The following is a 13661-nucleotide window of genomic DNA, read 5'->3' as shown; positions in this document are numbered from 1 at the left end:
CACTTCACTACAGCCTGGGCCACAGAGCAAGACCCTGTCTCAAGGCAAAAAGAAAAAAGTGGGACTGCCGGGCGCGATGGCTCAAGCCTGTAATCCCAGCACTTTGGGAGGCCGAGACGGGTGGATCACGAGGTCAGGAGATCGAGACCATCCTGGCTAACACGGTGAAACCTCGTCTCTACTAAAAATACAAAACTAGCCGGGCGAGGTGGCGGGCACCTGTAGTCTCAGCTACTCGGGAGGCTGAGGCAGGAGAATGGCATAAACCCGGGAGGCGGAGCTTGCAGTGAGCTGAGATCTGGCCACCGCACTCCAGCCCGGGCGACAGAGCGAGACTCCGCCTCAAAAAAAAAAAAGAAAGAAAAAAAAAAGAAAAAAGTGGGACCTTGCCCAAGCTCATAAAGCTGAATAAGCAGGAGGCAGACTGGACTTTTGAGCAGGTAAAAACACACACACATGTACGCCGTGAATATGTGTGGACATATGAACCTCTACATACATACATTTCCCTTTTCTTTTTTTTGACGGAGTTTCACTCTTCTTGCCCAGGCTGCAGTGCAATGGCATGATCTCGACTCAATGTAACCTCTGCCTCCAGTTTCAAGTGATTCTCTTGCCTTAGCCTCCTGAGTAGCTGGGATTACAGGCACGTGCCACTATGCCCGGCTAAGTTTTGTCTTTTTAGTAGAAACAGGGTTTCACCATGTTGGCCAGGCTGGTCTCGAACTCCTGAGTTCAAGTGATCTGCCTGCCTCGGCCTCCCAAAGTGCTGGGTATACAGGCATGAGTCACCATGCCCAACCACATTCCTAACAGGACACGAACATGCTACAATTAGATCTTCACATACATCTGGTTAGCTCCCTCAGGATAAATTCCTTCAAACAGAATGGCCGGGCTCTAACAGGACTACATTTCAGTCCGTTGATCAGTTTCCCCATCCAGCTGTCAGAAATTTCCCACCCACCCACAGTGTGGGGCTGTGGCAACGTGAAACAGGGCCATCTCCAAAGGCGGTTCCAGCCACACCTGTGGGATGCCCCTGCCTTCCTCCTGCAGGACACAGTGAAGGCACACATCACAATGGCTGTTCCACTGGAGCCAGGCCCAGCAAGAGGCGGCCGGGTGTGGCCCCAGCTCCTCACACCTCCTGGCAACCGGGCCTCGTCATGAGAATTCCTGGAAATAAGCGCATGAGCACTCAGAGCTCAGAACGCCGTGCTGCCCAGCCATTGTTGCTGGCACAGAGGTCCTCCAGAGCACCGGGATGGAATCATCACCAGGGTGAGGGCTCCTGTCATGCAGGGGTCAGGGCTGGCAGGGACTGGGAAGAAGTCTACTCTGGAGCCCGCAGGAAGCAGAGAGGAGACGAGGGTCCCTGTCCTGAGCTGGGGGCTGCCCTCAGTCCTCACCACCCTTCCCCGAAATCCTACTGTCCTCACCAGTCCAGGGGCTACAGAACTCAGTAGAGACCGTCAAGCAGTGGGGCCTTCAATGTGCTGTACTCTCTCTTAAAAGCGTTACAAGGGGCCGGGCGCGGTGGCTCAAGCCTGTAATCCCAGCACTTTGGGAGGCCGAGACGGGCGGATCACGAGATCAGGAGATCGAGACCATCCTGGCTAACCCGGTGAAACCCTGTCTCTACTAAAAAATACAAAAAACTAGCCGGGCGACGTGGCGGGCGCCTGTAGTCCCAGCTACTCGGGAGGCTGAGGCAGGAGAATGGCGTAAACCCGGGAGGCGGAGCTTGCAGGCGGAGCTGAGATCCGGCCACTTCACTCCAGCCTGGGTGACAGAGCGAGACTCCGTTTCGAAAAAAAAAAGTGTTACAAGGAAGTTGCCAAATTAGACTAATGACTCCCCCACATCAGGTATGAAGCTCCTGCCCGTGGCCAGAGACAACCCAGGCTGAGTGTAGAGGCAGCAGGAGGCAGAGGCCGTCCTGGCCCTGGGGCTGCCTGGCGTGGAATTGGGAAAGTTACCAAATCTTTTGGAACCTGTTTTCGTTCTCACCTGGACAACAGTGTAGACCATGTGCAGTGGTTGAGGGGATTAAGAAGACGGTTGGCCGGGCATGCGTCTGACACCTATAATCCTAGCACTTTGGGAGTCTGAGGCACGAGGATGGCTTGAGCCCAGAGTTCCAGACCAGCATGGGCAACACAGGGAGACCCCATCTGTACTGTACAAAACATTTTAAACGCTTAGCCAGGGGTGGTGGCGCACTCCTGTAGGCCCAGCTACTCAGGAGGCCAAGGTAGGGGGATGACTTGAGCCTGGGAGGTAGAGGCTGCAGTGATACATGAGAGCACTACTGCACTCTAGCCTAGGCAACAGAGTGAGATGCTGTCTCAAAAGAAAAAAAAAGAGGGTTGATGTAGGGCTGGGCAGCAGGGCAGTTGCCAACTGGGCCTGAGATCAGAATGACTTTCCAGCTGGCAGCCCTAGGCCAGGTCCTCAGTTTTTCACCTTCAGTTTCTTGTTTTGTTTTTTTGAGACAAAATCTCCCTCTGTCGCCCAGGCTGGAGGTAGTGACGCAATCTCGACTCACAGCGACCTCCGCCTCCCAGGTTCAAGCGATTCTCCTGCTTCAGCCTCTGGAGTAGCAGGGATTACAGGCTCCTGCCACCATACCCGGCTAATTTTGGTATTTTTAGTAGAGATGGGGTTTCATGATATTGGCCAGGCTGGTCTCGAACTCCTGACCTCAAGTGATCTCCCCACCCAAGCCCCCCAAAGTGCTGGGATTACAGGCGTGAGCCACCGCACCCGGCCAACCTTCAGTTTCTTCATCTGTAAAATGGGCATGCGGAACAGCCCCAGGTAGGGCCGCTGGGGCATGGGACGGGCATGAAACCACTTTCTGTCCCACAGGGCCCAGACTGTGGTGTGAAGTAGCCGCGGGCAGAGCCGGGGGCGGTTCCTGCTCTTTGAGTGCCCCCGGTCCTGGGAAGGGCAGCAGGAATTGGGTGTCCAGGCAAAGCCCAGGTCCCTGTGCAAAGCACCCATGTGGTTCTCAATGGAAAGCCATCGCCCACACAGCATTAATTGATCAGGCTCCCATCTTTCCCACTCCTGGATCACACACCCTGGATATCCGAGATTCCAGAATTCCTTGTCCAAACAGCCATAAGCCTGCTTCCAGGGTCTGCAGGGACTCTTCTAGAGGCCCCAGGACTGGCCAAGCAGTGGCTACTGGGAAGCGAGGGGATGGAGCTGGGGTGTCCCCACACTGAGAGGTTCCTTGTGGTTCGCTGGGACCCAAAAAGTCCTCCTTGGAAGGAGAAGATGGAACGCAGCCGTGTTTGGAGTCCTCCTGATCACAGGCAAGAGGATAGGGTTTGCAATGCAGGCTCTGGAGTTAGACACATTTAAGTTCCATCCTTGGCTCTCATGCTTATTTCCTGGGTGACCTCAGGCAAGTTACCTACCCTGTCTGAGCCTAGTCTCCACACCTGCAAAATACTCACCTCAGTGGTGTTTTGGCAAGAGTAAATGCAGTGGCGGGTGTAGCGCCTAGTACAGGATGCAGCATGTAATAAATGCTTAATATATATTTTAAAAGATCATGAGGCCCCACACTATCTCCGCATCCTGAACTTTCTGGTGCTACCTCCAGGAAGATCTTACATCTAAAGACATGAGGGCACAACTGGAGTCAGAAATATCTGGGTGTAGCTGGGCACAATGGCTCACGCCTGTAATCCCAACACTTTGGGAGGCCAAGGTGGGTGGATTACCTGAGGTCAGAAGTTCGAGACCAGCCTGGCCAACATGGTGAAACCCCATCTCCACTAAAAATACAAAAATTAGCCTGGTGTGGTGGCACGTGCCGAGCTACTCAGGAGGCTGAGGCAGGAGAATCACTTGAACCTGGGACTTGGAGGCTGCAGTGAGCCAAGACTGCACCACTGCACTCCAACCTGGGTGACAGGGAGACTCCGTCTCAAAAAAAAATAAGAAAAGAAAAGAAAAGAAATGCCTGGATTCAAATCCCAGTTCTTCTACCTCTAACCATGCAAGCATGGGCAATTTTATTCATTCTTCTAGGCCTCGGCTTGCTTGCTTTTTTGTTAGAGACAGGGTCTCATTCTGTCACCCAGGCTGGAGTGCAGCGGTACAATCACGGCTCACTGCAGCCTCAAACTCCTAGGCTCAAGCCATCCTCCCATCTCAGCTTCCCAAGTAGCTGGGAATATAGGCATGCACCACTATGCCCAGCTAATGGCCTCAGTTTTCTATTCTGTAAAATGGTACACCTGCCTCAGGCTGAGTTTATTTTTGTTTTTTTGTTTTTTGAGATGGAGTCTGCTTGTGTCACCCAGGCTGGAGTGCAGTGGCGCCATCTCAGCTCACTGCAACCTCTGCCTTCTGGGTTCAAGTGATTCTCCTGCCTCAGCCTCCCAAGTAGCTGGGATTGCAGGTATGCGCCACTGTGCCTGGCTAATTTTTGTATTTGTAGTAGAGATGGGGTTTCACCATGTTGGCCAGGCTGGTCTTGAACTCCTGATCTCAGTTGATCTGCCTGCCTTGGCCTCCCAAAGTGTTGGGATTACAGGCGTGAGCCACTGCATCCGGCCTAAGTTTTTAGTGAAGTCCCTGGCATATAGTGAGCCTACCGATCTGAGAGTGCTTTTCTTCCTGTCTCCTAAAGACCCTCATCCTGCTGACCGCCCTCCTCCCTATGGTCCTCCTCCCCGGATGTACTTGGAAGGCCCCCAGGTTGTTCCTGTAGGTGAGTGCCCCTGCCGGCCTTCCCTCCTCCCTTTCTGTCTCATGCTCGGGGCTGCCCAGAATGTTCTCTTTCCTGACCACTGGCCAAGACTCTACCCAAACCGCACCTCCTCTGGAAAGCTCGCCTCCCCTGACTCTGTAGCTGTGGGACCCCACAGCTGGCCAGCTGCCTCTGCTCCCATGCTGGCTGTGTTACCAGTGGCCACCGAAGCATCTCTCTCCAGAGGGAGATCACTGGTGGATGGAGCCTGTATACAGTAGGCGCTCAGGACATTTGTATGGAGTGGACTCCCGTTCTCTACTCTGCAAACACACCACCCCTGAGGCCACAGGAGGGGAAGGCAGAGCCCCCCAGGTGGGGCCTGGGCTTTGCGATTTTCCAGGGAATTCTCGGACAGTCTCCAGATTCAGAACTGCTGGGTTAGATACATTCCTGGAGGGCACAGTGAAGATGACATCACCATTGAAAAGCGCCCTTTAGGCCGGGCGTGGTGGCTCAGGTCTGTAATCCCAGAACTTTGGGAGGCCAAGGCCGGTGGATCGCATGAGGTCAGGAATTCAAGACCAGCCTGGCCAACATGGCGAAACTCCCATCTATACCAAAAATACAAAAATTAGCCGGGCGTGATGGTGCACGCCTATAGTCCCAGCTACTCAGGAGGTTGGGGCAGGAGAATCGCTTGAACCCGGGAGGCGGAGGTTGCAGTGAGCTGAGATCGCACCACTGCACTCCAGCCTGGACGACAGAGTGAGACTCTGTCTCAAAAAAAATAAAAAAGAAAAAGAAAAGGGCCCTTAGAGCCCACTGGAGACCCCACTTCCAGCCATAAACACTTCTTGCCTTAGTTTCCTCCAACCGGGGTGGGGGAGCCACACCACACCCCCACATATCAGGGTCCAGATCCCAGCATCTCCCCATCTCAGGTGAGCACTGACAGCCGGTGGGAGGTGAGAAGCCACAGGAGGCCTGACCTGGGGGGTCCCACCTGCTTCCCGCTCCCCACTGCCAGAGCTGTATGCCGGCATGCCTGTGGTGGGGACGTCCATGCCAGTGCAGGTCGTGTGTCCCTACTGTGGAAACCGCATCATCACGGTGACCTCCTTTGTCCCGGGCGCACTCACCTGGCTGCTGTGTACCACCCTCTTCTTGTTCGGGTGAGTGGCCACCCCTCGGCGGCTGCAGAGGCCTGAGCATTGGCATGGGTGGGTCCGCGTGGGTCCCCGCAGGGTAGGGGGAGCCTTCGGGGAAAAGAGCAGGACCAAGCCTCGGGGAGGCCAGTTGGCTGGGCCATTACCTTGAGAGGAGGCAGCAGCCCTCTGACCCAGGGACTTCCCATGAGAACAGCGTCCTGGGAGCGGAGGGGTGAGTGATGTCAGCAAAGCAGCCAGTCCAGGGCACCCATGGCAGCTGCTGCTGTCACCAGCAGCCAAGAACATGTGGGTTCAGGATGGCTCTTACCTCTCAGCTGAGTTTTAAAACACACAGAGGGGCCAGGGGTGGTGGCTCACGCCTGTAATCCCAGCACTTTGGGAGGCCGAGGAGGGGGGGTCACTTGAGGTCAGGAGTTATATACCAGCCTGACTAATGTGCTGAAACCCTGTCTCTATCTCTATTAAAAATACAAAAATTAGCCGGGCGTGGCGGCGCATGCCTGTAGTCCCAGCTACTCAGGAGGCTGAGGCAGGAGAATCGCTTGAACCCGTGAGGCGGAGGTTACAGTGAGCCAAGATCGTGCCACTGCACTTCAGTCTGGGCTAGAGTGAGACTGTCTCACACACACACAAATACACACACACACACACACACACACACGCCAAGGCCCCTCCCAGACTCTACCTGGGCCCTAGGTGCGTCCAGTGTGCAGCCTGAGAGGTGGCTCCACTCACGCCCAGCCTCCGCTCTGGGACTGCAGGTGCGTCCTAGGTTGCTGCTTCCTCCCGTTCTGCATAAGGAGCCTAATGGACGTGAAGCACTCGTGTCCCGTGTGCCAGCGCGAGCTCTTCTACTACCGCCACCTGTGAGCTCCCAAGAAATAAATGCCAGGGGCGCCACCTGGGCACACCCGTATGTCCTTGCCTCCTGCTCTTCCGTCAGCCCAGGAGATTGGGCAGCTGCCTCTGCTCCGGGAGCCTGTGTCGTGTGGGGGCCGCGCCGTCCTGTCCACTTCCATTCTCTTTTGACTCTTTAGAGCCACAGTGCCTAGTTCAGCCCCATCTTTCTGGGCTCCCTCCCATCAGCTCAAGCCTCTGCCTCTTAGGGAAAACGATCTCCCTGTAAGTGCAGTCAGGAGGGGAGACCTGTTCTCCCTCACACCACATCTCATCCACTGCGTGCACCTCAACCCACATCCGGGCTCACTCTGGGCCCTGCCCCTGCCTGGATGACCAGTGGCTCCGTTGCTAAGTGCAACATCCAATGGGCACTCGCTCCTTCGCTCCTGACTGGGTTCTCTGTAGCCCTTCGCACTCTCCCTTCCCTCAAAGACCCCATCTCCTGGGCTGCAGCGGCTCTCCAGCCCCTCCTGGTGGGTTTGTCACTCGGCCAGTGCTCCTCAGGGTCTAGCCTTGGCTCCTGCATCCCACCCACAACCTTCTCCCTAAGATGCTTGGGGCCCTGCAGAGCCAACGGGTCTCACACTAACTCCCTCCTCCCTCTTCTCCTTAACCTGGTGGCTGGGACGAGTAAGTGGCAGTGCCCCCTCCAGGACAGCCCTTCAGTCCTGTCCTTCTTGCCCTGCAGGGATTTCTTCCCTCCCCTTTATCCCCTCCTTGAAGGAGGCAGCAGCCCCGGGTCTCCCTGTCGAGAGTCTCGCCCGCTTCTGCTCTTCTCCAGCGGCCGGTGGCCAGCACTGAGCCAGTGATTCTTGTGGGTGAGGATCCAGAACTCCGGCTCGGACTATGCCAGACACCTGCCTCTCTCAGCCCAAGTCCACACGCTTCCCCTGGGGCCCCTTGAGGCCATCTGTGAGCTGGCTCCAGCTCCCCTGCCCACCCCAGCCAGATAGGACTCAATGCCGCTCCCTCACCACCCACCCGACCTCCCCAGGCTGCTCCCAGCAGCAGCCAGCCATCCAATCAGCCCTTGCCCTGTCACAGTCTGGTCACCCACTCTCTGGTGTATCACTTTTCCCAGGAGGTTTGTGAGGTCTTGGCTCACCTCTGTACCCAAGAGCCTGGTGGGGCCAGGCGGGTTATAGAAGCTAGGATGGGGCAAGTCTGCCCAGATCAGTCTGGCCTCCCACCAAGAGGTTAACCCTTAAGACTCCCTTACAGCTGCAGCCTTACAGCATGGCAGAGCTGCTGTGGAGGAAGGTAGATGTTAACAGGCCCCAAATAAGCTGATGAATAGGACCTCTTTCAGGGTCTGCCTGCAAACAAGGTCAGGAGGGGGACGATGGGGTAGAGGAAAATCCAGTATCACCACTAAAGGACTTAAATTTTGCAGAACAGGCCGGGCGCAGCGGCTCATGCCTGTAATCCCAGCACTTTGAGAGGCCAAGGTGGAAGGACTGCTCGAGTCCAGGACTTCTAGACCAGCCCGGGCAACATAGCAAGACCTCATTTCCACTGAAACGCGGGACCGGCGGGAATTAGCAGGGCATGGTGATGCGTGCCTGTAGTCCCAGCTACCTGGGGGGGCTAAGGTGGGAGGATTGCTTGAGCCTGGAAGGTCGAGGCTGCAGTGAGCCCTAACCATGCCACTGTACCCCAGCCTGGGTGACAGGGTCTCAAAAAGTTAAATTTTGTAAAGTAAAAATATCGTGGCCGGGCGCGGTGGCTCAAGTCTGTAATCCCAGCACTTTGGGAGGCCGAGGCGGGCGGATCACGAGGTCAGGAGATCGAGACCATCCTGGCTAACACGGTGAAACCCCGTCTCTACTAAAAAGTACAAAAAACTAGCCGGGCGAGGTGGCGGGCGCCTGTACTCCCAGCTACTCGGGAGGCTGAGGCAGGAGAATGGCGTAAACCCAGGAGGCGGAGCTTGCAGTGAGCTGAGATCCGGCCACTGCACTGCAGCCTGGGCGGCAGAGCGAGACTCCCTCTCAAAAAAAAAAAATATTGTTCTACTCGTCACGTTTTCAAATAAAATGAATTTCACAGGGGAGAAAAGGGAAGAATTAGGGGGAAGAAGAGGAGTAATTGGGAGCTGGGGGCATGTGAAGCTGTCCTCAGCTGGGGGCGCTGTCAGGCTCACACTGATGGGGCATTCACCCATTATTGCCCCACCCTACAGATGCGGAAGCGGAGGCTGAGGTGAGTAACTAGATCAGCGCTGGACACACAGGTCTGTCCAACTCAGGGTCCAGCATCAGGGAGGAAGGCACAGAGGTGAAGGGTGCATGTGTGTGTGTGGCTGAAGGCTTGAAAGGGTGGGTGAGTGCATGTGCGTAGGTGCGTGTGTGGCTGAAGGCCTGGAGGAGGGGTGTGTGTGTGTGTGTGTGCCTGAGGGTCTGAAGGGTATGCGTGTGTGCGTGTCTGTGGCCAAAGGCCTGGAAGGACAGAAGGGAGCATTACCTGTCTTCCATCATATGGTCTTCAGCAGGCAGGTTCCTGGGACCCATAGGGCAGGCAACAGCCATCTCGGTCAAAGCCTGGCGTGATGGAGCTGACAGGTCCTCAGGTCACACCAGCCCCGGGGAAGGACAAGTTCTGGGACAGGTTTCCCTGGAGTAAAATTCCCCAATGCCTGTGCCTCTACCACCGCCCAAAGGCCTGGCTACATCAGGAGAACAACTTCCCAGTCCACACTAGCTGCGGGCCCCAGAGCCTCCATTTCCACTTCAGAGACTCAGCAAGATTTTTAGGGTTGGATGCTGAAGTCTTTGACACAAACGAGGCAGCTAGTACCTGGGAACCCCAGTAAGTCCCTGAAGACAAAAGAAGTAACCTCTTGTTTGTAATAAATGAGGACACAGGGGCACCAGGTCACCACAGGGAGACCGAAAAGCCCCTGGTGGACAAGGTGAGTGGTCATCCATCCAGGCTCTATCTCAAGGGGAGGCGCGAGGGTCTCATCTAGGACGAGGGCCCAGCCACCGGGCCTCCACCATGCAGAGGCAGGGACTTGCTGGCTCTGCAGAGCAGCCGGGCTGTGGCAGGCGACAGTCAGGGGGCTGCTCAGTCTTGCTGGCAAGGCCCACCTGCAGCCTGACCCCTCCATCTGCAGACTTCAGCTGGAGCCCCTCGTTCTGATTCCACGCAGCCTGCTGGCTTTGACTCGAGTTCCCAGATGGCTCCAGAGACATGAGCACCTGCAGTCCAGGGACAGTGTCCGACCATGGCCAGGCTCTGCTCACTCAGTGTGGACTGGCTGGGGGTGCCAGGTCCTCCTCAGTCACAGGAGAACTTTCATTGGCCTGAGTCAGTCACCGTTGTGCCTTCAGAGGTGGCCAGGTCCTTGGCATGGCTGAAAGCTTCTGCTGTGACTCTGTGGATCAGTCCCCAGGCGCTCTGGATACAGACTGCCCCGTTAGGAAAACGTCACTTGCCAACTCTTAGAAATAGGAGAATTTGCGTCGAAAATCCAGGATTTTCAGCTTGGCGAGGTGGCTCACCCCTGTCATCTCAGCATTTTGGGAGGTCAAGGTGAGATCACTTGAGCCGAGGAGTTTGAGACCAGCCTGGGCAACCTAGGGAGACCCTGTCTCTATAAAAAATTAGAAAATTAGCCAGGCATGGTGGTAACACCTGTGGTCCCAGACACTTGGGAGGCCGAGGCAGGAAGATCACTTGAGCCCAAGAGATCAAAGTTGCAATGAGTCATGATTGCACAACTGCACTCCAGCCTTGGCGATGAGGTGAGACCCTATCTCAAAAAAAACAAGACAAAAATACACATTAAAAAAAAAGTCAAGGTTTCTCAGGTTCTGTTGTCTGAAGGTGTAGGTGCACCTTGAGAGGCTGCCAAGTGGGGCTAGACTTCATCTGTCCCTTGGCCCAGACCCAAGCCTCGGGGTATCTGCAGTCACTGCCTTACACAACAGGACCTGAGCCGCCGTTCTAAGTCTCTCGGTGTTCCTGTGTCTGAGGCCTTGTACCAGGGAAGCCTTGGTTCTCCTATGCCAAGACCTTGTCGCAGGGCCAGGCTAGGGCAGGGCTGGGGCTTCCTTCTCCTGCATCCCTTTCCCTGACCGTTGATGGGGTCCTCCATGCCCAGGGCAGGCCTCTTCCCCAGCTTCAGGGCTTGTCAGAGGGCAGCCCACCACTGGCAAACGAGCTTGGCAAGTTGCTGAACTCTCATTTGAAACTGGGGACAGCCCCCAACCTACCCCACACAGAGGGCTGAGCTAAGGCTACCTGGAGAGCAGGGAGGTGAGGCGGGCAGCCAGTGGGGGTCTGAATGCCTGCTCCACACTGGGCAAGGCCCAGGGCCCATGGCTCAAGGTTCTGGCCTACTTTGGGCCACCAGACGCCTCACTGCTGACCTCAGGGCTGGCTCACCGTGCACAATGGTTATCACAAACGGGTTTCTTGCTACTGTCCCTAATTAACCAGAGGCAAGAAACAGAACAGCCCCCACCCCACCTTCTCACAGGAGCCCAGTGGGCAGGTGTGGCACTGGCACAGCTCGTGGGCAGAGCTTGCTGGCGGCTGGTGGCCTTTCTCACAAGGCCACCCATACCACTTCCCTACTGCAGTTCTCAGCTCAGCCAGGGCAAAAAGATGTGCCTGGTGGACTTGGCCTTGAGTCATGCCCTATGGGGTAAAGAGCAAGGAGGGACCATCAAGGCCAGGCTGGGAACCTTGAACAGCTTCTGGACTAACTCTCACCACCAGGGAGGGGCTGGCCTTAACCACCTTTCTCTGCCTCCACACTGCAAAACCAGCTTTGCAGCAATGAGTTTCAAAGGGCTGAGTGGCACTGACTACTGGTGGGGAAGGACAGGCGGTGCCAGTCTTACTACACGAATTGGACTTCATGGGTGGTCTGAATCCGTAACTTTTTTCCTCTCCCAAGCTGCCCATGCGCTGTGCAGGCACCATGCTGTGAACCCCCACGCCCACCCCCAGATCCAGCCATTGACAGCTGGTAGCCTGTAGGGGGTCAGTGACCCCTTGGAGCTGATGGGGGGGGCCCTCCCTTTGGAACCTGCACAGTTTTGCTCACAGATCATTCATGGTCTCCAGCTCCCAACCCTCACTCAGTTAAAGGCTGTGGAAGGCAAGTCAGCAGAAAATGCACAGCACCCATCTCCTCCAACAGCAAGACGCAGGGATACGGGACTCTGTCCTTAACTGTTCTCACCCAGAAAACCAATGTCCCGAAGACTTCCTTGAGGGAGTAGGCCATAAAGAACGACCACTCCAATGCCTGTGCTTCACGTAGCACTCAAAAGCCCTCGAGTTAGTCCCTGTTAACTCCCAAGGTGGGGAATGTTTTGTTAGAACTGCATATCCAGTATGGAAGACATCAACCACATGTGCAAATTAGAATACAATTAAAATTCAACCCCCTCTGCCACTTAAGCCACATTCCAAGTGCTTTATAGCCACAGGTGACCAGTAGCTCCACTAAGACAAAGTTCTGGTGAACACAACTGGGTGAGAACAGGGTGGTAGCAAGGCTGGCCGGAAACACTACCCACTACTCACACAAAAGCCTTAGAGATGTAGTCCAATGGACTTGGCAAGGTCTGGTTGTCAACTTGACTCCCCTATTTCGCCAGGGGACTCCGCTATCTAATCTGAAGCTCTCTCGGCCCAAGATGCCCTTATACCAAGCCATGAACACAGGATCATTTCCCTGTAATCCAGGGCTGGTAAACCTACAAAGGGGGTTTTTAAAAAACGAAGCCCTGTGGGGACAGCCTCACCACTCAAGTGTTGTCTGTGGCTGCATTCATGCCACGTTGGCAAAGCTGAGGGTCCCCACAGAGACCATCACACAAATCTACTCTCTGACCTTTTACAGAAAGTTTACCAACCCTGACCCTGACATAAGCCCAAATGACAAGAGAGAGGTCTTACTTACACATATCACCTTAGTAATTCAAGAACCTTCAGGTGCTATGGCTTTGAGATGGAGTCTCCTTTACTGTCGCCCAGGCTGGAGTGCAGTAGTGTGATCTGGGCTCACTGCAACTTCCGCCTCCTGAGTTCAGGTGATTCTCTGGCCTCAGCCTCCCGAGTAGCTGGGACTGCAGGTATGTGCCACCATGACCGGCTAATTTTTGTGTTTTTAGTAGAAACGGTTTCACCACACTGGCCAGGCTGGTCTCCTGACCTCAAGTGATCCACTCGCCTCGGCCTCCCAAAGTGCTGGGATCACAGGTGTGAGCCACCGCATCCAGCCCAGGTGCTATAGTTTTATCGCATGTGCTTTAACTGGGAAGGTGGTTTCAGAGTCGAGACTTTAAAACTACTCACAATTTCCATCCCTGGCACCATAAACATTTGCCTCACAGCAAATGAGCAATGTCACGTATGAAGCCAAGTGTCCTTGCTGTCTTGTGAAAGAGAAGCTGGGTGAGGGCCTCCAACAGGAAGTGATGGTGTCTACATGTGGCTTCTCGTCACGGCTGCCATGTTGCAGGGGACTCTGCAGGGTGCCACTGTATCAGCCTTGGGCTTTGCTCACAGCATGAGCCCCTGCGCCTGGCTGCTCATTTTGAAACGAGACTGCTTCAGCTCGCTGCTCCTGTGTGCGAGGCCACGCGGAAAGGGCCATTGTGACCACAGGCCCTTGCTGTCACACGGTGGTTTTTCAGGACTCCGAACGCTGTCAACAGATGGCATCCACACCCCACAGAGGGAGAGGACACAACAGTCCCGGGTTACAGTGAGGCCGGGGAAGGGGAGTTCATTTTTCTTTAAAATTTCAACTTGTCTCCCCAAAACCAGCTTCACAAACTCAAACTCCTGACAGTGTAACTGGGAGTGCGTGTAAAAGGGAACACGGCACACGACGGAAACATTACAACACGTTT

The 13661-nt window shown here is 55.3% G+C and overlaps 1 protein-coding gene across 1 annotated transcript; it reads left to right on the top strand.

Annotated features, from left to right (window-relative positions):
* Positions 1-1111: 1111 nt before the first annotated feature.
* Positions 1112-6756, top strand: LITAFD (LITAF domain containing). Its single transcript, XM_033235264.1, has 4 exons — positions 1112-1284; positions 4655-4735; positions 5745-5889; positions 6648-6756. Exons 1-4 carry the CDS (start codon positions 1170-1172, stop codon positions 6754-6756), a joined length of 450 nt encoding a protein of 149 aa, XP_033091155.1. The 5' UTR covers positions 1112-1169.
* The last annotated feature ends 6905 nt before the right edge of the window (positions 6757-13661 follow it).

The sequence above is a fragment of the Trachypithecus francoisi genome, unplaced genomic scaffold, assembly GCF_009764315.1.
Source record: "Trachypithecus francoisi isolate TF-2019V2 unplaced genomic scaffold, Tfra_2.0 Lachesis_group15, whole genome shotgun sequence".
NCBI classification, from domain to species: Eukaryota; Metazoa; Chordata; class Mammalia; order Primates; family Cercopithecidae; genus Trachypithecus; species Trachypithecus francoisi.
Note: the sequence above shows the minus strand (reverse complement) of the source record. Positions and strands in the feature narration are given on the sequence as shown.